General features: G+C 39.9%; 1 protein-coding gene across 3 annotated transcripts; it reads right to left on the bottom strand.

The window, feature by feature from the left end:
- Positions 1-64: 64 nt before the first annotated feature.
- On the bottom strand, positions 65-26,688 carry Nox1 (NADPH oxidase 1). Of its 3 annotated transcripts, XM_057759360.1 has the most exons (13): positions 26,632-26,688; positions 23,180-23,275; positions 12,580-12,690; positions 12,299-12,383; positions 11,833-11,984; positions 11,548-11,729; positions 11,329-11,461; positions 7,140-7,232; positions 5,447-5,682; positions 5,071-5,233; positions 4,624-4,770; positions 4,310-4,434; positions 65-324 (listed from the first exon to the last, which is right to left on the bottom strand). In XM_057759360.1, exons 1-13 carry the CDS (start codon positions 26,674-26,676, stop codon positions 198-200), a joined length of 1,695 nt encoding a protein of 564 aa, XP_057615343.1. In that variant the 5' UTR covers positions 26,677-26,688; the 3' UTR covers positions 65-197. The 3 variants fall into 3 exon arrangements, with proteins under 3 accessions (XP_057615343.1, XP_057615342.1, XP_057615341.1); XM_057759359.1 differs by lacking the exon at positions 4,624-4,770 and having other exon boundaries at positions 26,632-26,676; XM_057759358.1 differs by lacking the exon at positions 12,580-12,690 and having other exon boundaries at positions 26,632-26,676.
- Between the last annotated feature and the right edge of the window lie 496 nt (positions 26,689-27,184).

Below are 27,184 nucleotides of genomic sequence, written 5' to 3'. Positions count from 1 at the left end.
ACAACTATCCCACAAAACCCAATTCATGTGCTTTGAAATTACTGTGGCTTATGCAGCTCTCGGGTTGGCAAAGCTTAATTATGGTGAAGTTGAATGCAAGCTTTGAAAAGAAGGGAGTGAAGTCCTTGTGAGGCACAGTATTATCTAGTAGCTGACTGCAAGGTGGGAAAGTGGGCTACTATGCTGCTTCCTGTAATTCAGAAAGTTTCTTTGTTGAAGTAGAATTGAACCTTCCTAGGATCAAGACTTGAGTATCGCTGACAGCATTTGCGCAGACTCTTTGCCAAAGTCGGAGGGCCGCATAAGAAAACCCCCACTACAGACCTGTAGGAATAGAGCAACAGTAATTATCCAGATGCAATGAATGCTGTTAGCGGAAATGAAGAACAGCCTCTGCTACTCCCAGCAATGTCGAGCTGTGTGTGACTGGGTCCATCATCATTCTGTCCTTTGCTGGGGTGCACATGGCCCCCACCATTCTCTGAGGGGCTATTAGTAATGGTTGCTGAGGGAAAGAATCATTTTCACCATTTTCTTCAGTCCTATAGCTACTGGAAACTCGCTAATGCGGAAGCAGCCCTAATTAAACTTACTAGGTCACCAAAAAGGGAGGAAAAAGAACCCATGAAAGTGGAAGAGGGATGAGTATCAGCAGGAGTGGGAGGGGCACAAGATAGGAAGTAAATAGGATTGAAATTCAAGTGATTGGACCTAAAAGTTAACACATAAAATTAACATTAAACTGAGCAGGTGGTATTTATATAAATTATTTTAGGAAAAAATATATTTCCATATATGTGTTCATTCTACACACATATATGGAAATATATATAGCCATAAATTTGAGGTGGAAGGAATTGGAGGAAATAATGTACTTACTTTAACTCCAAAAAATAAAAATATTTGAAATACATTATATACATGTACGAAAATATAATGAAACTGGGTAGTGGTGGTGCACGCCTTTAATCCCAGCACTTGGGAGGCAGAGACAGGCAGATCTCTGTGAGTTTGAGGCCAGCCTGGTCTACAAAAGCTAGTTCCATGACAGGATCCAAAGCTACAGAGAAACCCTGTCTCGAAAAACCAAAAAAAGAAAGAAAATATAATGAAACCCATTGTATATAATTAATATGTTCTGATTAAAAAAAAAAAAAACTTCAGTTGTTGAAATCCTCCTTCCAAGAAAATTTTTTCTTAACATTTTGTTTCCAAGTCCTAAGTATGCTCTCAGCCTTTCCCCATTTTATTGAGACACAAGATACTGTGTAATACTGCTGTTAAATGTTAGACTTTGGGGCAGGGGCAGGAGAAAAAGACAGGAGAAATTAAGAGGACAGTCAGGGAGAGATCTGGTTTGCCTTTCATGCTAAGTGAAGAGACCTCAACCCAGATGATAAAACCAAAATGACCTACCGAGATAATGCAAGTTTTTTTCTAAAGACAAGTTAAACAAGAATGTTAATTAAATCGATGAACTGTGCTTACTCAGGCCTAGAGCATCACCCTGAGTTTTGCCATAGAGGCTTCCCTATCTCATACTTCACAAAAGCACCTGACAACTTCATTCACAAAAGAACAACACTTAAGTAAAGAAACTTATTCATTTTTAACTCCCCTGAATTTTAAGCTTTGTTTTCGTATTAAACCATGAAAAGTATAACCTTGGGGGAATGTTAAACCCAATGACAGGATTATACATTGTCATTGTGAAAGTACATAGATGCAACTCTCTTAAGAAGCCTATGTCCATGTCTTGGGATTGTATACTGCCATTGTCCTATATGATTCTTGTTTAAATACTTAAACTCATGAACTTGCTTCGTTTTGGTTGGTCTTCAAATTCTTTTCTGCCAAATAATCAAGGCTTTGGCTTTTCCTGAATGGAGGTCCCTAAGGGGGAAGGGTTGAGCTATCTCAGCTAGTGCAGGCAGACTCAGTCTGCCTGTCCAGCTCTGACATTTCACCTATGTCATCTCTTTCTCTTTAGAGAATTGGAATACAAATAGAACCTACCTTGCAGGGTTCTTCTGAGAATTATAAACATGAAATAGATGGAAAAGTGCCCATCCCACAACAAGTGCATATGAGCTAAGTGCTATATAAAGAAGTTTTTGTGAACTTATCCCCACCCCAAACTTTACTGTGCCTTTGAAGGAGGTATTCTGCCAAAGCCAACCTTCCTAATTATGCTGTAGATATCAACTTTTCTTTTTAAGTTTAATTATGGCATAGTACATGTACCATAAAATGCACCCTTTGAACTGTACCATTAATGCTTTTTAGTGTAACCACAAAGTTAATACACAACCATCATCACTAATTCCATCCCCCTCATCTACATTTGGTGCAGGAGAATTGTTTGTATTCTGTCAATCATGTTTTAAAAAAACACTGATTGGCCAGGCAGGAAGTATAGGCAGGAAAACCAGACAGGAAGTAGAAATGATGCAATGAGAACAGGACAATTCTGGGAAGGAAGAAGTTGATTCCTCTCAGTCCTGTGCAGATCACCAAGGAAGCAGGATGTGACCTGCCAGCTGAAAAAGGTACCGAGCCATATGGCAAAAATAGATCAGAATAATGGGTTAATATAAGCTACAAGAGCTAATAAGTAGCCTGAGCTAATGGGCCAATCAGCTTTATAACTTAGAGAGATCTCAGTGATTGGGGGGGGGGGGCTTGCTGGCTGTGGGGTACCGGGTGGGACAGAAACCCCAACAAGCAGGCCCCTCATGTTACATACATTAGAACTCAGTGGTTTCCTCCCAGCTGTACCATCCTGCCCTACACAATCACTGATCTACTTTCTCTACATACAGAAAGGTCATACCACAAGTGACCTTTTCTTTCTAATAATGTTCATTTTTTAAAAAATGTATACATGTGGGGGTAACATGTGCATGTATAATATCAGATTCCCAGGACCTGGATTTATAGGAAGTTGTGAACCACCTTTTATGGGCAATGGGAACTGAACTCAGGTCCTCTGGAAGAACAGCAAGCACTCTTCACCACAGAGGTGTATCTTCAACCCCCCTGGTTTCTCTTATTCAGCTTAGTATCTTCAAAGTTAATCCACAGTATTGCATGTGTCAGTACTTCTCTTTATAGATAAATAAAACTCCATCCTCTACATACAATACATCTGGTGATAGGAAGTTGGGATGTTTTCACTTTGGGCTATTATGAATAATGCTGCTATGTACATGCAATATAGTTAGAGTCCTTATTCTCCAGTTCCTGGCTATTATAGTTTGGATGTAATTGGTCCCCATAATTGCATAGGGAGTGTCACTTTTAGGAGGTGTGGCTTTGTTCGAGTGGGTATGACCTTGTTGGAGGAATTGTCCACTGTGAGGGCAGGCTTTGAAGTTTTCTATGCTCAGGATACTGCCAAGTGTCTCAGTTGACTTCCTGTTGCCTGCAAGATGTAGGAATCTCAGCTACTCCTCCAGCACCACTTCCGCCCACATGCTACCATGCTCCTCACGATGATGATAATGGACTGAACCTCTGAAAGTGTAAGTCAGACTTGCTGTGATCATGGTGTCTCTTCACAGCAATAAAACCCTAAGTAAGGCAACTATATATCAAGATGTGTGTATACATGTATCTGTATATATACATACATATATGTGTATATATGTACATACATATATATGCATACACACACATCTGTAGAGGCCAGCCTGGGATATATGAAACATTGTCTCAAAACAATGAGCTCTGTTGGTCAGTGAACTAGATAAAGTACCCCAAATTATTGAGCACCTCACACCCCAAAATGTGTGTTAATTTCTCTGGTGCTCTATTTGGTTCAGTACTATCTATAAGGATAGAGTATCTTCACCTTGTTCATGGCACAGATGCTTGTGGGGACAAGGAACAGCTTTTCATCAACTGCAAGATCATGACCCTTATTTTACTAAAATCCCAGATGAAATTTCCTCAGTCCTCAAGTTTTCTGTTAAATTTATTTGTGTGTGTGTGTGTGTGTGTGTGTGCATGCACATGTGTGCATGTGTGTGTGTGTGCTGTGTAGGTCAGTCAGACCTCAACACGTCGGTACAGTGCCATGGTTCAAGAGTGGAGGTCAGAGGACAACATAGGGGAAGGAGTTTGTTCTCACCTTCTACCATGTGAGGTCTCAAGAACTGAACCTGGATCATCAGTCTTGGTGGCAAACACCTTACCTGATAATCTGTCTCACTGGCCCTTTATGGCCCAGCGCACTTTCCCCAGGTGTGCTCAATAGACTTAAATTCTAACTCTGTAGACTCAATTAAGTGGAGGGCAAGGTACTTACTTGGGGTAAGCAGCAGCTATTCTGGAAAACTCATTGTCCCACATTGGTCTCCCAAAGGAGGTTTTCTGTTTCAGACCTGTCAGGACGTCCGTGGCTTTGTCAAAGTTTAATGCTGCATGACCAGCCTGGAAGCAGAAAAATATAAAATTAGAAAATCCAAGTTTGACAACTGCTTCTGTCTTCAGCCACTTTGAAACCTTTGGTGTGAGAATGAGGTCAGGTAAGAAATGATAAGGAATACTTTATTTAGTATTCATGCATTATATTTTATCTTAACATTTAGAGATTGGAGTCAGTGTTTTATTTGAACTCACAATGTCGCTATCCCAGCCAGTGAGAAAGAGACGGTAGTTTAGGAAATCCATTTTGCCTAATTCCTCCATCTCTTGTTCCAGGGAATTCAGTAAGTTGTTGAACCAGGCAAAAGCACCTGTCTCTCTGCAGATCCAGTAGAAATAGATCTGAAATCAGCAAAAATAGCCCATACCTTTATTATATATCATTCACAATGTACACTGTGATGACAGGTGTGTATGTATGTATGTGTGTATGTGTGTGTGTAACATCCATACATATATAATACATAGGTTTATCTATATTTGTTGACTAAGTCTAAGGGTAATGAATGACATTTACCCTACTTAACTATCTCCAGATAAGTTCTCCTGCCCCCCCCCCCTTATTAAGGGTGAGACCTCAAGCTACAATGGCCTTAACCTGTCAGGGCCAGGCCAGGAGGAAAATGACATGTGGGAACATACCTTTTGTGTTTTGAGTTTGTGGTCTGCACGCTGGAATTTGTACCAGATAGATTTCAAGATGGAAGCAAAAGGAGTGACCCCAATCCCTGCCCCAACCAGTACAGCCACTTCATACTGGAAAACATCCTCACTGACTGTGCCAAAGGGGCCGTCCACTGCAATCCTACCAAATGAGAGAAGACAACAGAGGCATAAAGTCTCATCTCAGTCCTTAGCCTTAATCATCTTTCCAGAAACAAGCTGCTTCCCCAGCCGGTACCTGCCCACTTCGTTTAATTATGTGCTTGATTACCAGACTTCTGCTTCAAAAAGGAATTGTTTTCTTTTTGATTAAACTACATTCTGTTTTGAGTCTCTGAAGGTCTCAAGGACCTACCTGGGCATTGGTGAGGGCCTTTGTTCAAATGTCCTTATAAGATTTTCTGTCCAATCCCCTGCTGCTCGGATATGAATGGAGAAAAATTCTTCCTCTGGAGCAGAGGTCAGAGTAAAGGGATGCCACTCCAGGAAGGAAATGGAAGGGCAATTTACAAATATATACTGTCCCACTTCCATGCTAAAGCCACGCTTGCACATCTGCAGTTCCAACACTTTAGATGGGTGCATGACAACCTGTGAGTGAAGCACATAGATCATGAGAGGCAAACTCTGAACATGGCAAGGGCAGGCATTTAGCTAAATGAGTGCTTTTGACTTGTAAAGTATGAGGTCAAGTCCCCTCTAAAAGGGAGCAGCCACTACTTAGCTCCAGACAATAGTTGCAATGTGGGAGTGAGATTCTGTGCTCTCAGGGCTCCTGATACTTCAAGAGAAGGAAAAAAATGGCTTTAATAATATTGTACTTTAGTTTTCATAAAAATAATGGATGCCATTATGAAACATATATATACATATCACTGTAATATATGTGTATATGATATATAACATATATGTATGATATATGTCACTGATATATGTGTATATACTATATAACACATTATAGATACATAATGTGATATGTGTGTATAATATATAATACATGTATATAATATAGATACATACTGTGATATGTATTGTATATGATATATAATATATATTATATAATACACTGTGATGTGTGTATATAATATGTATGTATAATATATATACACATATATATCACTGTACCTTGCTCATGTCTGCTCCATACTTGCCCCCTTATTAGGTGACACCTTTCTCCCCCAAGTAGTCACCCTTCTGCTTTCATGTCACAATCTCTTCGTCCCTCACATAGTTCTCCATTGCTTTCATACTCTATATACATTTATATTTAATTCATATTGAAATTTTTATTCCAAGTGTGCAAGAAAACATGGCATTGATTTGCCTTCCAGGCTTATTTCACTTACTATGATAATCCTGGATTCAGCTCTTCTTCTGTGAATACCTTACTTTCATTCTTCTTTATAACCTAATAAAATCCCATCGTGTTTTTTAACAACTGTGTTTATTTATGTGTGTGCGTGCTTGTCTGTGTATGCACCACGTGCATGTAGTGTTCACGGAGGTCAGAAAGGGGCATCAGATCCCCTGAAGCAGCTGGAGTTACAGGCATTTGTGGGCCTCCATGTGGGAGCTGGGAACGGAACAAGAGCAGCCAGTGCTCTTAACCACTCAGTCATCTCCCCAGTCCCCAGGAAATGTCCTTTTAAAGGGGAAACTTCCATCCAGTTTCTTAAACAGTTGATAACCAGCTCTTTATTTTAGTTTAGGTCACAAGAACAATTCCAGGGCCTTGAGCATAGTAAGAAAGCATTCCACCATGAAGCCACATCCCCAGTCTCATCCACCCTTTAAATAATCACCATGTACACAGAACAAAAGACATTTGTGGGTAAGCTCTGGCTCAGGTCCCCTCTTTGTACTCTCCAATGTAGACCCATGCTAGTGGTTCCGGCCAAAGCTCTATTGCCCACAGTTTTGTCCAGCACTGGGGAAACTAAGCATGTTTCTTCTTCCAACATCATTTTTATGAACATCTGACAACTTAGTTCTACACTCAGGTAGAACAGAGATTTTCTCACTGCGATGGAAAGTGGATATTTCTTTACCTTAGTAATCACAACCTTCTGCTGGGAGCGGTAAAAGCGAAGGGTCCTTTCAAAGATATATAGAGTGATTGGTGCCAGGATCCACTTCCAAGACTGCACAAAGACAGGGTAAAGAGTGAAATCATCCCTAAAGCTCTCCCTTAGGACTTATTCTTGTAGAGGTTCTTCATTTAACACATGGTATCAAGTTCTCTACTTTGTATCATTATCAAGTCACTGATTTCAGCACAGATTAAAATGGAAACAAACACAAAACAATAGTTTTCTTTGCCAATATGTCATTAGTAAAATAGACCATTCCCTGAAATGTACAGGTCGTATCAGGGAGCAAATGGCAAAAGTAAGACATAAGGGTACGTGTGTATGTGTGTGTTTTAAATTATATTTCAAAATTAAAAATTTGAAAATCAAAGAAAAAATTCCCATTATGAAAAAAGGAAATGCACAATAGAAGTAAATGATTAAATGATCTAACCCATTTCTAATATTCTGTGTAGTACCATGAGCTGGCTTACCAGGAAAGATCTTAACCTGCGTCTGTCTGGAGTGGGAGAATCATGGCGACTCCTGACTCAGCTTCTTTCTCCCAGCATTCTGTCTGTTTACTCCACCCACCTAAGGGCTGGCCTATAAATGGGCCAAGGCAGTTTCTTTATTAAATGAAAGTAACTCCTCCATCATTTAAATACAAAAGTAGCAAAACATCGAGGTGGGGGATAGAGTGTATGACTGATGCTACCGGTACCAACACACCGCAAAACACCCAAAGTAGGCAGACTTCTTAAAAACACAGTGGCACTTTAGTCTGTCAAGTTACAAGTCAAATTTTAGCAGTGATGTCCAGAATTAACCAGGGTTTGGAACAATTCACGTGTTCACATATGTAACTAATGGATGTTGACAGCATCTGCCCAGGGGGCAATTTGCCAGCCCATCTCAACAGTGTCAAAGTAGTCCCTCTCTTTGATCCTGGAATTTACTTCTAGAAAACAGGAACCGAAAAAAAAAATAGCAAGGGTGTGCAAAAAGCCCTTGGGAACTATAGTGACCAAAGTATTCACTAAAAAAAAAATGACCAAAATGGTATATACAGATGTTTTAAAAACAAATTTTTGAAAGGAATATTTGACAATAGAGGAAAGACTCCAAAGATACAGATAGGATTACCTCAGGTTGTAGAAATATATGAATTTTTGTTTTTAAAACTATCTTTAATATATGTTATTTTTCTAATTTTTAAATGGTGGATGTGTTAAGACTATCTTTTATAGCCAGGTGTAGGGGCACACACCTTTAATTTCAGCACTCGGGAGGCAGAGGCAGATGGATCTCTGTGAGTTTGAGGCCAGCCTGGTCTACAAAGTGAGTTCTAGGACAGCCAGAGCTGTTACACAGAGAAAGCCTGTCTTGAAAAACCAGAGTGTCTTTTTGTAAGCGTTTGTGGAAGAAACAAAGCAATGCATTTAGGTAGCAAAACTGGCATCCTCACTCAGGATATTCCATGGTCAATCAAAGCAATTCCTGAATTTAAGTACATCTTAAAATAGATTCATCTAATGTGTCTCCAGCACTACATAGAGAAAATACACTGATAAGCAATATCCTCACCTGGATCCCATAAAGAGCAGAGTATCTACCAATGTAAGAGCAATAGCAGGTCTGCCATTAACCTGCCATCTGGTCATTTCATATGTTCATCAAAGGACTGAAAAGATAGAAGACTACCCACTGTCTCAGAGGCTTTGGTTCAGTTAAGTCCCTACTGTTGATAGGATCTACTATAAGGCATCTGTCTGTCCATCCACCCATTCATCTGTCTGGGTCTGATCCTGCACTTGACCTCCACAGCCTCCCTGGTCCTGGTCCTGCACCTCGCCCCTGCAGATAGACTCAATGCTGAAGCTCTGCTCACTTATGATGCTGTGGCTTTGCTTGAGCCCTCTTCAATAGCTCTCCTGCAGGATTTATTAGCTGACTCCCACAGAGATTCCCTCTGCAGAAATACCATCAGCCTTGCCTCTGCTTCCGGTAAAGTCACCTTGAAATTCTTGAACTCCGCTGTGGCTTCTCTACTTCTTTGTAGTCATTCTATCAGTACATAGATAGATGATAGATACTTTTAAAAAGATACTTTTAAGTTACTTGACATATTAGTAAGGACCCAAAAGACTCCTAACAGAATGCATTGAGTAGGTTGTGGAGAAACAATCCTATGCAGCACTGGTGAGAACATACACATTTCTAAGTACTTGTAGAGGGTGATTAGGCAATATTTGCCAGACTCAGAGTTTATTCCATAAATTTACTTGTATATATGTTTAACTACATGTACTAGGCTGTTAATTATACCATTTCTTGATAGAACCTAATACTGGTAACATGTGTCCAGCAGTAGGGGTAATTCATACAGTAAGATGTTCAATGATGATAAAAAGAAAGAGGCATTTGCTAGGGACTTGTCATGGGTGCCCTATATCAGAACCACAGATGATACATTTGGGATTTTCTGTAAAGGTAGAATTTATTAAACAGCAGCAAATACACAAGCTACTATAGGTTGTGTTTTGTGGAGTAGTCCTGATTTCCCTTGATACCAGGCTATTGGCAAACACCAGCTCATATAGTCGTATCTTAGCTATTAATATTAATTCTTACATAGCACATTATATAGTCCATGAATTTATCTGTGCATATCATTGAAAGATTTAATCCTTCTCAGAGTGCTTTGAGGCATCACAAGTTGTTCTAGTTCCATCAATTTCCTCAATGTAGCAAATGCTATGAGCACGCTAAAGTAAACTATATCTATGATAATTTCCAGAGGATACACATCTTAATTCCATGAGTTTGTTATTTATTTATTTATATTGATTTATTTATTTTCGGTGGTGTTGAGAATCAAATCCAAGGTTTTGTGCATATATTGATCCTCTTGTCTCTGCCCCCCTCAGAGCCAGGATTGCAAGCGCTAAGTCCCACTTTTTCTGTGGGTGCTGAGGATCTGAACTTGTGTCCTTCACCACTGAGCTGTAAACACAGCCCCTGGAACTCAGTCTCGGTCTGTCTGTCTGTCTTTGTCTCTCTGTCTGTCTGTTTCTGTCTCTCTCTCTCTGCTCTGCCTCTGTTTCTCTGTGTGGTATGTGTGTGGGGGTGTGTATACATGCGTGCAAGCACACATGTGCACATGCGTAGGCATGTGGTGGTCAGAAATCAATGGAGTAACTTCCTCAGTCATTTTTCACCTTACTGTTTGACACGGAGTCTCTCGCTGAATTTGAAACTTCTCAATTTGACTAGATTGACAGGCCGCCAAGCACTAGGGATCCTCTTGTCTCTGCCTCCACAGTGCTGGGATTATAAGTGCATGCAGCTCTGCCCCACTTTTTCTGTGGGTGCTGAGGATCTGAACTCATCCTTATGTCTGTGGACAAGCACTTTGCATGCCTTCATAAAAACTGTGAAACAGTATTTGTCAAGCATGTTGTACCATTAAAGATAGCCTGCTTCAAGGATGTTTTGATTTTACTCCATGAAAATTTGACCGGGATTTATCAGCTGAACTTTTGGAACAATACAGTGGTCAAGGGTTTCATTTTTGGGTTCGTAAAAAACCTAGACTTGAAGGAAAGTTCCATTAATTACTGATGATGACTTCACATCATCTTTTTTAATATTTATTTATTTATTATGTATACAATATTCTGTCTGTGTGCATGTCTGCAGGCCAGAAGAGGGCACCAGATGTTATTACAGATGGTTGTGAGCCACCATGTGGTTGCCGGGAATTGAAATCAGGACCTTTGGAAGAGCAGGCAATGCTCTTAACCACTGAGCCATCTCTCCAGCCCGACTTCACATCATCTTACAGATTTTTTTTGTCCCAAGATGGAGATAAAAGAAGTGCTTACCTCAGAGATCATTTATCTCAAACAGCAAAACTGGGACACAGTAAATATTATCAATAACTTTACTTCTATAGAGAGGCCACACAGCATGCAGAAATTAATGGTTGCTACATGCTGTAGCAATTTCTTTCTTTCTCAAGAGTCCCTGTAATTGCCTGTTGCAGATGACTTTTTTTTTTTTTTGGAAAATTGTAGATATCTTTCATAGAAAGGAACCAACAGTGAGCAAATAATAATGACAATACTAACAAGGGTAACCGTGAAATAGAAGACAGCATTCTTACCTCAGGGGGGTGCCCCACAAAGTGAGGACGTCTGCAACTCCATTCATACTTATCCCACTCAAGAAAAGACTTTGAACAATTGTGGGGATGACTTTCACCCATGCTTTCCTCCGTTTGACGTCGGACAATTCCACTAAAACACACAAAGTAGGACAGTTTGTGACAAGGAATTCTCCAAAAGACAGGGGTGGGCATGAGAATGGGATCTGAAGACCTTACCCCAGGCCGTGGATCCCTAAGCAGATGATATAGACGATAAAAAGGTGATGCGTATACCAGAAGAGCTCAAAATAATTCCTGCGGATAAACTCCATAGCTGATGTTACCATGAGAACCAAGGCTGTTGTGCCAATCACTCCAGTAAGGCCAGCAACACTGGTAAATGTTGCATGCATTGCTGTCTGTAAAAGGAGAAATGTCAGCCTGGCCACAAAATCTACCAAGAATACCATGATCTCCCTGATCATGACCAGATACCCATGCTTTCGCATCAAATCACCTCACCGTGTTTGGAGACTGGATAGGATTTAGCCAAGAATCCTTTTCTTTCTCATGACGAGAGAGGTTGGAGAGAACAAAGGCAAGCGATCCATCCATGGCCTGCTGGCTTCTACTGTAGCGTTCAAAGTTAAATAGGTGTGCAATGACATGAATAGCTAAGTGGAAAGATGGGAGGTGTCAAGAACATTATGGCAACCATATCCCACTGAAATAGGAGACTCCCACCTATAGTGCCTAGTGGAATGCAGAGTCCACAGTATATACCCAATACTGAAAGGCCCAAGACCTCCCACCACCATCCACTCAGTTCCCAAAGGAACAGATTATATACTCCACGAATATGGTTCTAAAAAGTGTCTCATAAAGAGTTCCAGGTGCTCATTAAATATTTTTAATGTTTATATGCACAGGCAAATGACACTGCACCCTGATCGCCTGTTGTCCACGGTTGCATCTTTTGCCACATTACCTGTGAATATGCAGATCATATATGCCACCAGCTTATGGAAGAGGAGGTTGTGATCCAATGGCTTTCTCAGTGAGCGGTTGCAAAACTACAAATGCAAAGTCATCCTGATCAGGTGTCACCAGTCAGTCTTATGAAATTCACTAATTCCCACCAACATGCCTGCCTTAACCACAGCATTCCAGTACCCAACCATCGCCATCCACCAAAGGAGACCTCTGGGTTCCATTCCGAGGGACTCTTCCTTTAATGTGAGAGCTGAACTAAGCACAGCGGGAACTCACTGAGCAGGTGCCCCTCAGGAAGGACAGCAGATTGCGACACACAGGAATCAGGATCATCATGCTGTTAAAATTCAAGCAGAAAGCAGAGGCTCGGGCAAAGGCCAAGGCGGTCTGGAATAGAGGAGAAAAAAAGAGACTGCTACTTTATCTCAGCATCCAGGAGGTGAGGACTGGTCCGGTCTACTTCTCTAGGATGAGCAAATGGACATTAAGGGGCAGTTTCCTGCCTCTCTCAGTCACTCTCTCTCAGCAACCAGCATACCAGGCCAGTCTCTCTGCCAAAGAGAGACAATGGGCTGAACTTACTGGAATTGAGGAATTCTCATGACAGTGGTTTGGAAATGTTGGGTGATTTATTTACTAATGTGAACAAGAACAAGGTTCAGTAATTCTGCATGAGCAAAGACAATCTATGAATGTAATAGTTTGCAGAAGATATTTTTATTTCATGCATTTAATTATACTTTTATTGTTTGCCCTTTATAAAATAGCCTTGGAGATCATATATACTTTTATATATTATTAACTAAAGCTTATATTTAAAGATACAATTATGGTTGGTGACTTTTTTATTCTCTTTTCCACATTTTCTAATGTTGAAAATTTAAGAAAGCAATACTTGTTTAGAAAATAAAAATTTAACCAGCTGTATGTCATGTCTTTAAAATGGAATGCTTGGAGAACGATTAAATATAGCTAGAGATAGAAGGGAAAGCCTTTCTTTGCTCAGCTCTGGGCATGGGACACAGGGCCGTTTGCATGCCAGGTAAGCCCTGTTCCCTGAGAAAGTGTAATTTCTAAGTGAAGAGCTTTAAGATGATTTCCTTGAGTGACAAGGGAGCATAAAATAAGAACAGGAAAAGGTCTAGGCAGTCATGGCAGCTAAAGTCAACCTCTCAATTCTATACAACTGGTCTCCAAGTTGCTTTATGTTTTTGGACTGCTATCTATGAATTACAACAATCTTATGGTAGTAATTGGGTAGGGGAAGAGTCAGGCTATTTTTCATTGCAATTAAGCAAATTTATGAGTCTTACATGTGTGCCTATAAACAACTAAAAAGACAAGTATGGGTAAGAATGCATGATTTCTTAGTATTTTAAAACAATTATTAAGGCACACCTCTTATGCTCATGGATTGGAAAAATCAATATTGTTAAAATGGTTATATTAATGAAAGTAGTCTACAGATTCAATGCAATTCCCCTCATAGTTCCAATGACATTCTTCACAGAACTAGAAAAAACCCTAAACTTCATATGGAAATACAAAAGGACCCCGAATAACCAAAGAAATCCTTAGCAGAAAGAATAATGGTATAAGTATTACAAAACCTAATCTCAAATTAATACAACAGAACCATAACAACAGAATGGCATGGTAATGTCACAAAAATGCATACAAAGGGATGGGGAGATGGTGAAGCAGGTAAGAACATTGTTACGTTAACATGAGAGTCTGAGTTCTAACCTCTAGCACCCATGTATAAAGCCAGGCATGACAGCAACAGCTGTAACTACAATGCTTGAGGAGTGTGGATGGAGACAGGAGTATCATGGGGCTTACTGGCCACCAGCCTAGCTCCGCTTTCAGTGAGAGGCTTCGTCTCAAATGAATAATGTAGAAAGTTACAGAGCAGAAGAGCTGACAGCTCCTGGCTTCGGAACAGAAGTACTCACACCTATACACACAGATGCAGGTATACCCACCACACAAAGTAAATAATTTTATAAAACAGTATATAGTGTGATGTAATAGAAAAGAGGACCTGTTGTGGGATTGCCCTCTGTATGCTATGAATATGTTTTATTACCATTAGTTATTAAATAAGCTGTTTCAGCCAATGGCTTAATACAGTAAAGTCAGGTGGGAAATCCAAACAGAGATATAGAGAAAAAGTAGGCAGGGTCAGGGAGACACCATGTAGCTGCCAAAAGAGAAAGATGGCAGCCGCCAGCCAGAACCTTACCAAAAGGCCACACCCTCATGGTGATACACAGATTAATAAAAATGAGTTAATTTAAGATATAAGAGTTAGCTAAAAATATGCCTAAGTTATTGGCCAAAGAGTATCATAATTAATATAGTTTCTGTGTGATTATTTGGGTCTGAGCAGTTGGGAAACGAACAAGCAGTCTCCACCTACAAAATGGGCCACCAAAGTGAGGCAACTACATCCACATAAAACCTGAGAGAGTTTGGAAAGTTCTAGACACAAAAGAACAGAGTTTTAAGCATGACTTCTTGATAAGCTGTATTTTTTTTCAGACTTGTTCTGTTTGCTAGAAGCAAGCAGAGGTATGATTCCTTTAAGAGAAGGCTTCCTGACTCCGCAGTAGCAGCAAAAACTGCACAGATCTTTAAGAAGGCTTCCAGAGCTAGTTGCACAAACAGCTCTGGCTCATTCAGGAGACCAAGCACTTGAATGGGCTTTGTGGGCAGCATGCTACAAGTTACTTGGTGGCAGCATGGGCTATCTGCTTCCTATAGTTGAGGTGATAGGGATGTCTCCTACCTGAAAGTCCCTGAGCTGGTGGTAAAGGTGTCTCCACCATATCGAAAGGCTGAGAGAGGCTGAGCCAGCATCCAGGGATGCCATGACAAAGATGCTTACCATTTTAAAAGTGCTCCTGGTCAGAAAATGATTACAGATATGCAATAGGACAGATGCAGACATAAAAGACCTCTAAATGAGACACAGTGTGTTAAAAAAAATGTACATAGGCTTGAGAGAGAGAAAAAAAGAAGTATAGACATTTATAAAAAGAAATAAATCATTTTTAAAAATAAAACAAAGTCTTCAAAGAGACAGCATACAGATAGTCATATATTAAAGGAGTAAAGAAAAATAAGCCACATAAAAATGGAAAATACACAGAGTCTGGATTATGTATATCATTGTGTTTTCTTTTAATTTTTTGGCTGTGAATAAACTAAGTACAGAGAGACATTTCATTGTATGGGCTGCTCTTGACTTCAAAATTTGAGTCTAAGGATATGTTGCTTTGGAAAAGAGGTTCTGCTTTTGTTTCCACAGAGGATAGAAAGCTGTGGATTCCTTACCAGCTAATATGGTTTAATCAAACAAGACCCCCTGAAGCAGTGGCCCAGATGGTCCAACATCCATGACAGTTTCAGGACTGCTGGTTGAGGATACCCCATGAAAGACCTGATTAACAGCATCCCCAATCAACAGGAAGTGGTTTAGAGAACAATGCCCAAATTCCCTAAATGATTTTTTAATGTTTGTTTACCTTTAAAGAGGGATATGCTATAGAGATGAATATTTTGCATTGGTATGAATCTTGGTTTATTGATACAAATTTAAGAACAATTTTGTTATATGCATATTTCTGCTCTTGATTAACGTATTGTGCTTGTACAGTTCATTAAAAAATGTAATGTATAAATAAGAAATTCAGGTTAATAGATAGTTATCTATAATAGTCAAGCTTGTAGTTGTGTTAGTTAAATTTTCTAGATATACAGAGATTTTTTTCAGATGGATAGGTATTCTTCAAACCTTTCAAATACTAACAGAATATGGCATTTAAAATGTTTTAAGAACTTAGGATTTTTTATGACAATGAAATACATCTGCTTCTGGCAGCACCAATCTACTTCAAGAGGATGATGGGCATTGAAGAGGCTCCTTATGGAGTTGGTTAGCCATTTGGGCAAGAAACTGCCCTCGCCCAGACTGCTTGATGGGTATGCTGTATGAACTGGACATGCAGGACCCACAGAAAAATGACTGCTCAACTTGCTTAAAGGTGAGACAATACTTCAGGGTTCCTGCTTCATTAAAGAGTCTACCAGACATTCTGAAGGATACAGAAGAAAGTGACTGGCAAACTGCCAATAGAAGTGAAACAGTCTTTCAAATTTCTTGTTTCATGGAAAAGTTTGCCAGATACTATGGGCCTATAGGCTGAAGATGGATACCCCAATGTTACAGAAGAACTTTGGGTGACTATCCAGGCAGTGAGATGTCTCTGTCAATTCTAGAGTTTTGGAAGTTGCATACAATGCACTTCCTGTTAACTTAGGTAATATTATATCCTTTTGGGGTCTTTAATGGAATTGAAGAATAGATAGTTATAATCACAGTTTTTCTTAGTTATGATAAAATATAAAGTAGATATATGATGGAGGAAGGTCATTGGCTAATAAAAAAATCTGCCTTGACCCATTTGATTGGCCAGCCTTTAGGTGGGTGGAGTAAACAGAATAGAATGCTGGGAGGAAGAGGAAGTGAGATCAGATGCAGGGCAGCTCCTCTGAGAGACAGCCACCATGCTCTCCTCTCAGAGGCAGACACGATGAAGCTCTGACCCAGGATAGACGTAGGCTAGAATCTTCCCGGTAAGCGCACCTTGGGGTGCTACACACATGAACAGAAATGGGCCAAGCAGTGTTTAAATGAATAGAGTTTGTGTGTTGTTATTTTGGGTCATAAGCTAGCCATGCGACCAGGAGCTGGGGCGGCATGAACACAGCCAGCAGCTCCCCACTACAGATATAAATGTTATAATTCTTGCATGATAACTGTTTTGTTGTATGTAATTTTATTATGTTAAAGTTAAAACCTTCCTTTTTATGTAGACAGAAAAGGGGATATTATGTGGGATTCCCCTCTGTATGCTATGAATATGTTTTATTACCATTGGTTATTAAAGAAGCTGTTTCAGCTAATGACTTAGTGGAGTAAAGCCAGGTGGGAAATCCGAACAGAGATATAGAGAAAAAGTAGGCAGAGTCAGGGAGACACAATGTAGCTGCCAAAGGAGAAAGACGCCAGCCACCAGCCAGAATCTTACCAGTAGGTCACACTCTCATGGTGATACACAGATTAATAGAAATGGGTTAATTTAAGATGTAAGAGTTAGCTAAGACTATGCCTAAGCTATTGGCCAAACAGTATCGTAATTAATATAGTTTCTGTGTGATTATTTGGGTCTGAGTATTTGGGAAATGAGCAAGCAGTCTCCGCCTACAAGGACTCAGAAATACACTCATACAGCTATCTCTACCTAATATCTGACAACAGTGTCAAAAACAGATATTGGGGGGAAAGCCAGCCAGATGGTGCTGGTGAAATGGATATATATCTGTTGAAGGAAGAAACTAAATCCATATAACTTACTCTGTGCAAAAATATCAATTCAAAATGGATTAGAGACCTGAATTTAAGGACTCAAACTTGGAATGTGGAAGACTCTTCAAAATATAAGCATGGACTTTCTGGAAAAAAAAAAAACAAAACTCCAATAACTCAGGCCATAAACCCAAGATTTTAAAAGTGGGATTGAAGAAAATTAAAAGGTTTCTCAGGGACTAGTGAGATGGCTCTAGTGGTAAAGGTGCTTGCTGTCAATCTGGGTTTGATTTCCAGGACACTTGTGGTGGAAAGAGAGAAGAGACTCATGTTGGAGCATTCATGTGCCTGTCTGTGTCATCAGTCTGTCTGTGGACATGCAGGCCCCGGAAGTGGAAACAGGACCATGGGAGGAGAGGAAGAGATATTAAGGAAGGTGAAAGGAAAAAAAATTGAGAAAGTAATGGATTATATGTGACATGAAAGCAGAAGAGGAAATATTTCAAAAGAGGGAAGCAGCAAGTTGGGCTTTGGTGAGATTGGGGAAGGCTCTGCCAGGGGAAGATGAGTAAGAACAAAGTAAAATTGCACAAAAATGCCATAGTGGAAACCCTTTCCTTATTTATACAGTAACTTGAAAAAGAAAGAGAGGGAGGGAGGGAGGAAGACATGTAGTCAACTATTAAAAATAAATCATTTTTTCCATACAATCTAAGCCCAGGACAGTGTGACTTCAGTGAAGCAAGCCAGGTCAAGACTGCCTAGTGTCCATGCTGGCTTTCAGCGTAGGCAGCACTGTGAACAAGAGCTGTCCTGCTGTTTTCCATTTCAGACTCTTCTCATGGCCCATGTTCTTGCCCCTGTTGAGTCACACGCTGGCTGGTTTGGGTAGAGACAGCCTGTTCCATTGCAGACGAAATTGTCTCTGCTCATCAAAAAGATCTTACATTTCCACATTGGCTCCCACAGTGTACCTATTTGAATCACATAGGATTCTGGAAGCTATAATTATAATTGGCAAGAAAATTGAAAATACTGGACTATAATTTCACATCTCCACATCCAAGACAAATTCTTTTTAGAAAGAAACAAACAAAAACAACTTTTATTTCACCCTATTGCAGAACATGGAGCTATCCCAATGTATATTCATTTCCCTATATCAACCAGTGGTATTGAAATCTTGTGGTCAGGAAGGCCTCATTTACTGTGGGTTTAAGCTCCTCCCTCTGCTCCTTATTTGCAATGATTCATAGTATTCTCCCAAGATGATCATGAATTTTCAAATTATCCTATGTAATGACTCAGTCAATCAATTATGATCTATCAATATAAGGGTCTGATATTATTCTCTTCAAACATGAAAAGCAGTGGTATAGGCATTGTAGATATTTTTAAAGCCAGCATTTAAAACTTAAACTTGATAATTTTAAAGTTTTCTTTTGTGCACATATATTGTATGTTGATCATATTTCCACCTATACCCCCTTACCCTGCTTTCTCTCACATCCCAGCCTGGCGTAGGAGGCCCTTCTGTATTTGTGTTACCTTCATTGGTTATTAAAGAAACTGCTTTGGCCTTTTGATAGGGCAGGAACTTAGATAGGCGGGGAAAACAGAACAGAATTCTGGGAGGAAAAAAGCAGAAACAGGCAGACACCATGGTTCTCCTACCTGAGAAGGATGCTGGTTAGACTCATGCCGGTAAGCCACAGTCAAGTGGCATTACACATTAATGGGAATGGGTTAAACTAATATGTGGGAGTTAGCCAATAAGAGGCTAGAGATAATGGGCCAGGCAGTAATTTAATTAATACAATTTCTGTGTGGTTATTTCAGGAGGTTAAGCTAGCCAGGCAAGGGGACAGGACGCAGCCCACTCCTTGCTCCTTACAATACCAGCCTTTTAACGATCTTTGCCCCCAACCATTTCACTTCTACTCTCCTGCATATACACATTGTATGCTTTTATTTCTCCATATGAAACTTGAGACCTGCCATTTAAAGAAACCAACATATTTGCTTTTCCTGGGCTGATTTGATTCACTTAATATATTTATCTTCAGTAGCATCCATTTTTCTGCAAATAATCTAATTCTGTTTCATCTTAATGGTTGGAAGAACGCCTTTTGTTGTGTGTACATTCACTTTGTTTGCCTCTCCCTCTGCTAACAGACCACAAACTGTTTATGTCTATTAAATGGAGCCTCTCCATTTCAAGCATCTGCCTATTTGGAAAATGTAAACATGGTGAATTTCAAGATACCAGCTTGAGATCCTTGAATACAGAGCTGGGATGAACTGGCTCTACTACAATCACATAAAAAGATATCAAAGACATATTGAGTGTAGGAAGTGATTTCCATACACTTTCTGTACTGTGGTCCCCTTTTTGACTGATTTAAAAAATATGTGGGAGTCCCACTGTATTTGTAGACATATATGTTTAAAAAGAACAACTTTCACTATATTAAAATTTAAAAAAGTAAATGAACAATATTACCTACCTTGGAAAAGAAGCAAAATTTGTGCCTGATGCAGTATGACTGTTTAACACATGCAGTGATCTGTTAACAGTGCTCGTCTCTGGGGAGTGGGAGCAAAGTGCTTGTTACTGGCACACTTTGATCTCACTGACAGCAGCATCATTTATAATTCATTTTCATTGTTTTTCTTAGATTGAAAATAGATTTTTTTCCCCTGGGGCTAGAGAAATGGTTCAATGGTTAAGAGCACTGGCTGCTCTTCCAGAGGTCCTGAGTTCAGTTCCCAACAACCACATGGGACTCACAATTATCTGTAATGAGATCTGGTGCCCTCTTCTGGCATGCAGGCATATATGCAGAACATTCATATATAAAATATAAATAAGTTGAATTTTAAAAAAAGAAAATAGATTTTTTTCTCACATATACTATATCCCTATTACAGTTTCCCCTACTCCTCCCAGCTCTTGCCTGCAAATCCACTCCTTTCTGCCTCTCATTAGAAACTAAGCAGGCTACTAAGTGAAAATATAATATAATAGCAATATAAACCAAACACTATACAATGGAATAGCACAAAACAAACAGAAGGAAGAGAACCCAAAAAAAGGCACAAGAAACAGAGAGAGACTGAGAGACCTTGGAACACTTGATCCTAAATGGGGTGTCTCCATCAAATCCCTCCCCTCAGGGCTCAGGGAACCCTGCAAAAGAGGAAGCAGAAAGAATGTAAGAGCCAGAGGGATGGAGGACCAAGGAAACAAGGCTTTCTAAACACAATAGGACCAATGCACACACAAACTCACTGAAACTGGGCATCATGCAAAGGCCTACATGGGTCCGTATCAGATGGGGTCATGGAGCTGGGAGGAGAAGTGGACACAAGCTCCTATCCCTAACCCAGCGGCTTTCTGAGATTGATAACCACTTTCAAAAGAAAATTATTTCCCTCACTAGGGAAAGAAAGTGCTGTTATTGTGTAGGCTGCATGCCCAGCAGCAGATGGTCAACAGAAGACAAACACAACGGCATCTTTGGAGGCTCCTTGGTTCATAATGTCTTGCTGGGACCTTTTAGAAAAAAAAATTTATCTTATTTAAAATTTTTACATACATACATACCCTACAGATCCTTTGTGTATGGTTTCCATTTGAGTCTTTTTATGGAATTCCTGAGTGGTTCTCTATGCCTATAATTCATTTTTAAATAAGGCTTTAAAAATTGAAACATCCACAGGATATCAGTATGATTCATTTCTCGGCAATGAACTTTTTGGTCATGAAGTAAGCAAGTTCTTAATAACTAGTCATATTTATTGCATCGTTCTATTAATATAAAGCTATTTTTGGACAAATTAACACTTCCTTTGGAGTTTTAGCTTCTAAAAGGAAATGGAGAATGCACTTTTAAAATAGAAAACAGCAGAGCGGAATAAGCAATGAACAGAACATTCAAATTCACTGTGATCTCAACATGTGCCCTTTGATTATGACGAGAAAAGGTTTCTTTGCAAAGGAGAACTGCCTTTAAATATGAACATAAAGTGAGTCTTTGTGGAAAGCTACTGAAATAAGCTCCGCCAAGATGAAAGTGTTGTAACCAATCCTCTGTCTGTTACTCCACAGTACAGAGAAGTGGAAAGCATATTTGCTGTCCTAACCAGGTAGGGCCTAGGTACACCACTCTGGGTAGCAACTGTCACCTCCAAGCCAGTGCACTCAGCTAAGTCTCACCCCCTTTTCTGTACTTGACTGACCCTTTCCAGCCTTCTCATCTTTGTTCATCCCCGAGATGTTCCAGCGTGTCAGTAGGCCCTGAGTTCTGCAGCAATGTAAGCCTCCCTTTTATTCTCTAAACACCCTAGGTATTTACTCCTCATTTTCACAAGGAGGCACTAAACCATAGCAATGGTTTTGAAGTTTTCCTTTAATTTTTAATTACATTTATTTGTGTGCGTGCGTGTGTGTGTGCTGTGAAAATCAGAGGACAGCTAGCAGGAGTTGGTTCTTTCCTGCTACTATGTGAGAGTCCCAGGTAGCAAACTCAGGTAATCTGGCTTAGTGGCAATTGCCTTTACCTGTCAACTCATTTTGCAAGCCACAACCAAGATTTCCTTTTTAATTTCTCTGTTTTCTTTTTTGTTTTCATTTATTCCTTAATATGTTCAGAACACTCAGAACATTTTCCAGTGCTGGGAATTGAACGCAGGCTTGAGCATACCAGACAAGTGTTCTACAATTTATGTTTAGATTTAGCAAGCTCTTAAAATCATACGTACGAGGCCATATGGCAGGTGAAGGCTGCTCTGGCCAAAGTAGAAGCAGGGGCAGGAATTCTGTCTAGTTAGCCTTCTGGCTCCCTGTAGGGTCACGTGAACTTTGAAAAACCAGTTGTGAGTCACTGGCTAATAGTTTTCCTTAGTTCATATTTTCCTTATTGGCCCTGAAGGAGTATACCCACTATCAGACATAGCAAAAAGAAAGTACTGCATGTTGACTTAAATTAGAACTTCCTATGAAGACAGCCATGGTGCTACACACCCTGAATCTCAGGTTTCTGGAGGCCAAGAGGCAGATGAAACCTTGTCTCAAAAAAGTGAAAGTGAATATTTTTGTATACCCATGTGTATAATTGGAGCATATATATATATATATATATATATATATATATATATATATATTCACTATTTATCTGAAATTCAAATTTGAATGAGCATCTGTATTTTTCCCCTGGTAAGCCCAGCCCCCAGAAAATAATCAAAGAGCTGGGTCAGAAAGGACCACAAATGAAAGATTTTAAGAAACAACATCAACAACAAAAGAAAACATTAGCCGGGCCTGGTGACACATGCCTATAATCATATACATACATACATACATACATACATACATACATACATACATACCAAGCTGTTTGGGAAGTTGAGGTACGAGGATTGCGAGAGCTAGGCCATCATGGATCACATAGCAAAAATACATCTAAAAAAGGGAAACAAAAATCAAAGCCAACTACTCACCCCAAGAATTTGTCTTGTGTAATAGTACTTGTCAGACTGCTCATAATTCAGGAAGGCATACACAAACAGAAACATGTTCAGCCCCAACCAAGACACCTAGAAGAAAAAACAAGCAAGGAATATGGAGGAGCTGGGAAAGGTGTAGGGAAGGGGTAGGAAATAATATGGACATATTGAGTGTCATGTACTCACCTATTTTCGTTTTAAATTAATATAACTCTACTAGTATCTAGCTTGTTTAAAAGTGGCCAATCTGAGGCATGCATCTGATGCTAATGAGAAGGATCAGCCACCTGAGGCCCATGGCCCACACCTGGCTCATCACCGGATTGGCATGTCCTCAAAACTCAGAGTGTTTGCTTTTTGGTTTTCACTTTAAATGCTTGGAAACATCAAAAGAATAACATATCGTGACATAAAAATTACATATACGAAACTCAAATGTCATTGACTATAAATAAAGTGGGATTGGGATGTCTACTCTTTTCCATATCGTTTATGGATGTTTTCGTCGTGCTATGGTGAACTTGAGTAGCTGGAATGGAGACCAAATAGCTTGCAAAAGCCTAAAACATGTATCTAGCTCTCTTCGGAAACAGTGGCCAGTTCCCGGACTGGCATGAGCTTTCAAACTATCACCCCTAAAGAATGACTCTGAATGAACATGTAAATTTCTGAATAAACAAAGAAATTTAGCATCTTTTAAACAATGCTCACTAGAGAAAGACTAAACCATTCCCAGCTGGGTCTGCCTCTTTAATTATACCCTGACATATTTTCCTGCTTTTAGGTTGCGAGACTTTTTGGCAACCTAACCTATTGTTTTGTAATTGTGTGAACTGTAACGACTGTGTGCGCCTGTCCAAACCTCTGCACATTGGCTAAGAGAATAATTTGGAAGCCAGTATGTGTTGCTATGGAGATGAACTCTATCCTAGTCTGCAACTGAACCGATCTCTTTAGCACTGGGATGCGTTTTGATACACCCCAACCCCAAATCACTAAGAAGCATTTCAGCCCAGTAGTAAAGGGTCTTAGTCTGGGGCATGGCCCGTTCATATTCCCTAGCTATAGAGCACTCACAGACCTGGAGCAGCACAGTAAAGTGGTTCTCAGTGTAAACTGAAGTCAAACATCTGAGACTCCATTCTAGTGCCACCATTAGAAGCTCTGTAATATCAGACCTGTGATCTGAATTCTAGGATCAGTTCTTTCACCTATGAAGTGAGATATCTATCCCACAGCAGTGTTGTGAAACTTGCAATAACTAATGCATGAGACTTGAGTAATAATACAATGTTTTACATATAGTACAAGCTTAATACATACTAACTACAGGCTGATTTTCCACACTAGCTTGCTCACTCCTAATTTCTTCCTTCTTTCCTTCCTCCTTTCTTTCCTTCTTCTGCCTTTTTTTCTCCTGTTCTTTTTTTGTGTGTGATATGGGGGTCTCATCGTAGCTGGTTTGACCCAAGTTAGTCTTGAACTAGGCTTAGACAGTCCTTCCACTTCAGCCTCCCAAGTAGCAGGGACAGCGGGCACCACATTCTGTCACTTCCCTCCTGCCTCCTTTGCCCGGGATCCTTTTTCAAAAATGAAGGTCTTTTAGAGACTATTTGTGCCAGTGGGGAAAGAAAATTGAAAGCCATAGATACTTTAAGAATAATTAAAGAATAAGAGACCATGAACCTGAGGAGTGGAAGGTGTTTGGGAGGATGAGGAGGGAGAAGAAGAGAATGGTATAAATATAGTATTCTTATATGAAATTGTCTAACAAACAAATTGGAGGGAAATGAATTTGGTGAACAGAAAAAAAAACTCATTTTGGGGATCAGAACTATTTCAGAATGTGAGATGGACACAGGAACACAGCTCTGCATCAGCCCCTTGACACCTGTAGACAAGGTAGGTGTAATTACAGCAACATCTGGGAGTCAGGAATTACATTTCCCACTGTGAATGGAAAAGAAGGTGAAGTGCAAGACCTGGGAAGAAAAAGGAGTAAAACTATTTCAGAGCAATTTATTCATTTTTTTTTCTAAATAGTACATAGTAGTGCATGGCAAAGATAGCAAGAAGCCGAGGCCACCAGCAGGGCTGCCAAAGAACAGCTGGAAACCAGAAGTCAGAGAGTTAAATGCAACTCATCCCTGGAAATGATGAATTTCTCCAGCCCCCCAAAAAAGAATAGAAGGGGGGACTGCAGAGGCTTTTAGAGAAACAAACAGCCTTTATCCAAAGCTAATCAATTCACTTAATTAATCTCCTGTTCCTCCACCAGCTGATCGATCACCACCCACACCATGCAGGACCTGAAGTCTGGAAAGAATAAATAATTTAGTCAAGGTCATCCAGTAGCAGAACTGAAAGTACTTGCCACATTTCCCTTGTCCTAAGCTAGGGATCTCTCGATTATAGTGCAGAGGGAACTAAACACAGGACACCGAGGATTAAAAAAACAAGCACTTGGGTTTTCATTAACTATTAAACAAAAATCAAGAGACCCCAGAGAGTGAGGAAGGGCGCTGGAGCCTCATGTAGGTGTGACTTACAAATGTAGGAAAAACGATAAAGAATGTGTGTGTTGTGTGTGTGTGTGTGTAGTGTGTGGTGTGTGTGTGTGTGTGTGTGTGTGTGTGTAGAAAGGGATCCTATATAGGTGGAATGGTGAACAAAGTCTAGCTTGAATACCAGTGAACTGGGTTTAAATCACGGTTACCAATTCACTGTGTATCATCTAGATTGATTTCCTTCATAAACCTCCGGGAATTGTTTTATATCTGCTCTGTGTAATGCAGCAGCTAGCCGTCAGCATGTAGTTATGAAACACTTGAACTGTGACTAATTCTGATTGAGATGTGCTGTGCATGTAAAGTAGACATGCTCTTCCAAGGACCTAGAAACAAACAATAGAAATTATATTGATATTGTCTATATTGATTACGTGCTGAACGAATGCCCATGAATTACACTTCTCAAATATCATGTTTCTTTTTATCCTTTTCAGCACAAGTATGAGATAATTTAGACATTTCTCAAATGACTCATAGTATATTTCTATTGAGCATTGCTGGGTCAAGATGATCTCGAAGATCACTTTCATCTCAACCAGTCAATTGTTTTATAATGGCAGCAATATAGGGAAGGCAGAAAAAAATCAAGACTCCATGTCAACAGTTGGAAATAAGACAGAAGAGAAAAGAGAAAAAATGGAAACAAATTTCAACTGTAGGTCCTCATGGTCTGGAAACAAGAGCAGCTGCACCTCATTTGGCTTTGCTCTCTCATTGGGCCTAGAGTTGGCTGTTTCTAAGTGATAACTGGCTTTGACAAGGCAGATAATTGCTATAGACGCTTTCTCTTTTGAATAACTTCACAAATAATAACAAACATGATGTCTTCTTACTCTGCTAAAATTCCCAATTAATAGGAAATGAAATAGCACTTACCAGAAACAAAACTGAGAGCCAGTGGCTAGCCAGCCAGTTTCCCATTGTCTAGTCCAAGTTTGGAACCTCCGTATGAGCAATGTGGCTTCTGGAGCGGGCCGTCTTGGTAAAGACTTCTTTAACAAGGTCTATGAGTCTGTAAGATGCCAAAATACACACCTACTCACAAAGCTTCCAAAACTGGGGTCTGCCTTCTCATCTACATGGAGCTGTGTTATCAGCTCAGGTAAAAAAGCCCCGCCTGTGGCAACCACAGGGATTTTCCCTGGTGAAGCTTTTGCTCTTTCAGGAAATAGCCGCCTCTCTGGTAATCTTTACAAGGTGACTTCATAAAGCACCGTTTTCCTCGACAAGGCATTTGTTTAAATTCTTCACAAGAAGCACAATTAGGCTGAAACTACACAGAGATCAACTACAAGAGAGGAAGAAGGGAAGCAAGTGTTTTAAGGAAGTTTCTACCCTGTGTGGTTTGAGACGGCTCTCATGTAGCCATGCTAGCCTCAATCATACTGTGTAGCTGAGGATGACTTTAGACTCTGATCTTCTTGCCTCC

Source organism: Chionomys nivalis, chromosome X (genome assembly GCF_950005125.1).
Source record: "Chionomys nivalis chromosome X, mChiNiv1.1, whole genome shotgun sequence".
In the NCBI taxonomy this organism is placed as follows: domain Eukaryota; kingdom Metazoa; phylum Chordata; class Mammalia; order Rodentia; family Cricetidae; genus Chionomys; species Chionomys nivalis.
The sequence above is the reverse complement of the archived record's forward strand: the minus strand, read 5'-3'. Positions and strand labels throughout refer to the sequence as shown.

Coding starts and splice junctions, on each gene's coding strand:
- Nox1 (XM_057759360.1), bottom strand. CDS start 26,676: ATGGGAAACTGGCTGGCTAGCCACTGGCTCTCAGTTTTGTTTCTG. Junction 23,276..26,631: donor GGCTCTCAGTTTTGTTTCTG/GTAAGTGCTATT, acceptor TTTTTCTTCTAG/GTGTCTTGGTTGGGGCTGAA. Junction 325..4,309: donor ATAGCTGCTGCTTACCCCAA/GTAAGTACCTTG, acceptor CTATTCCTACAG/GTCTGTAGTGGGGGTTTTCT.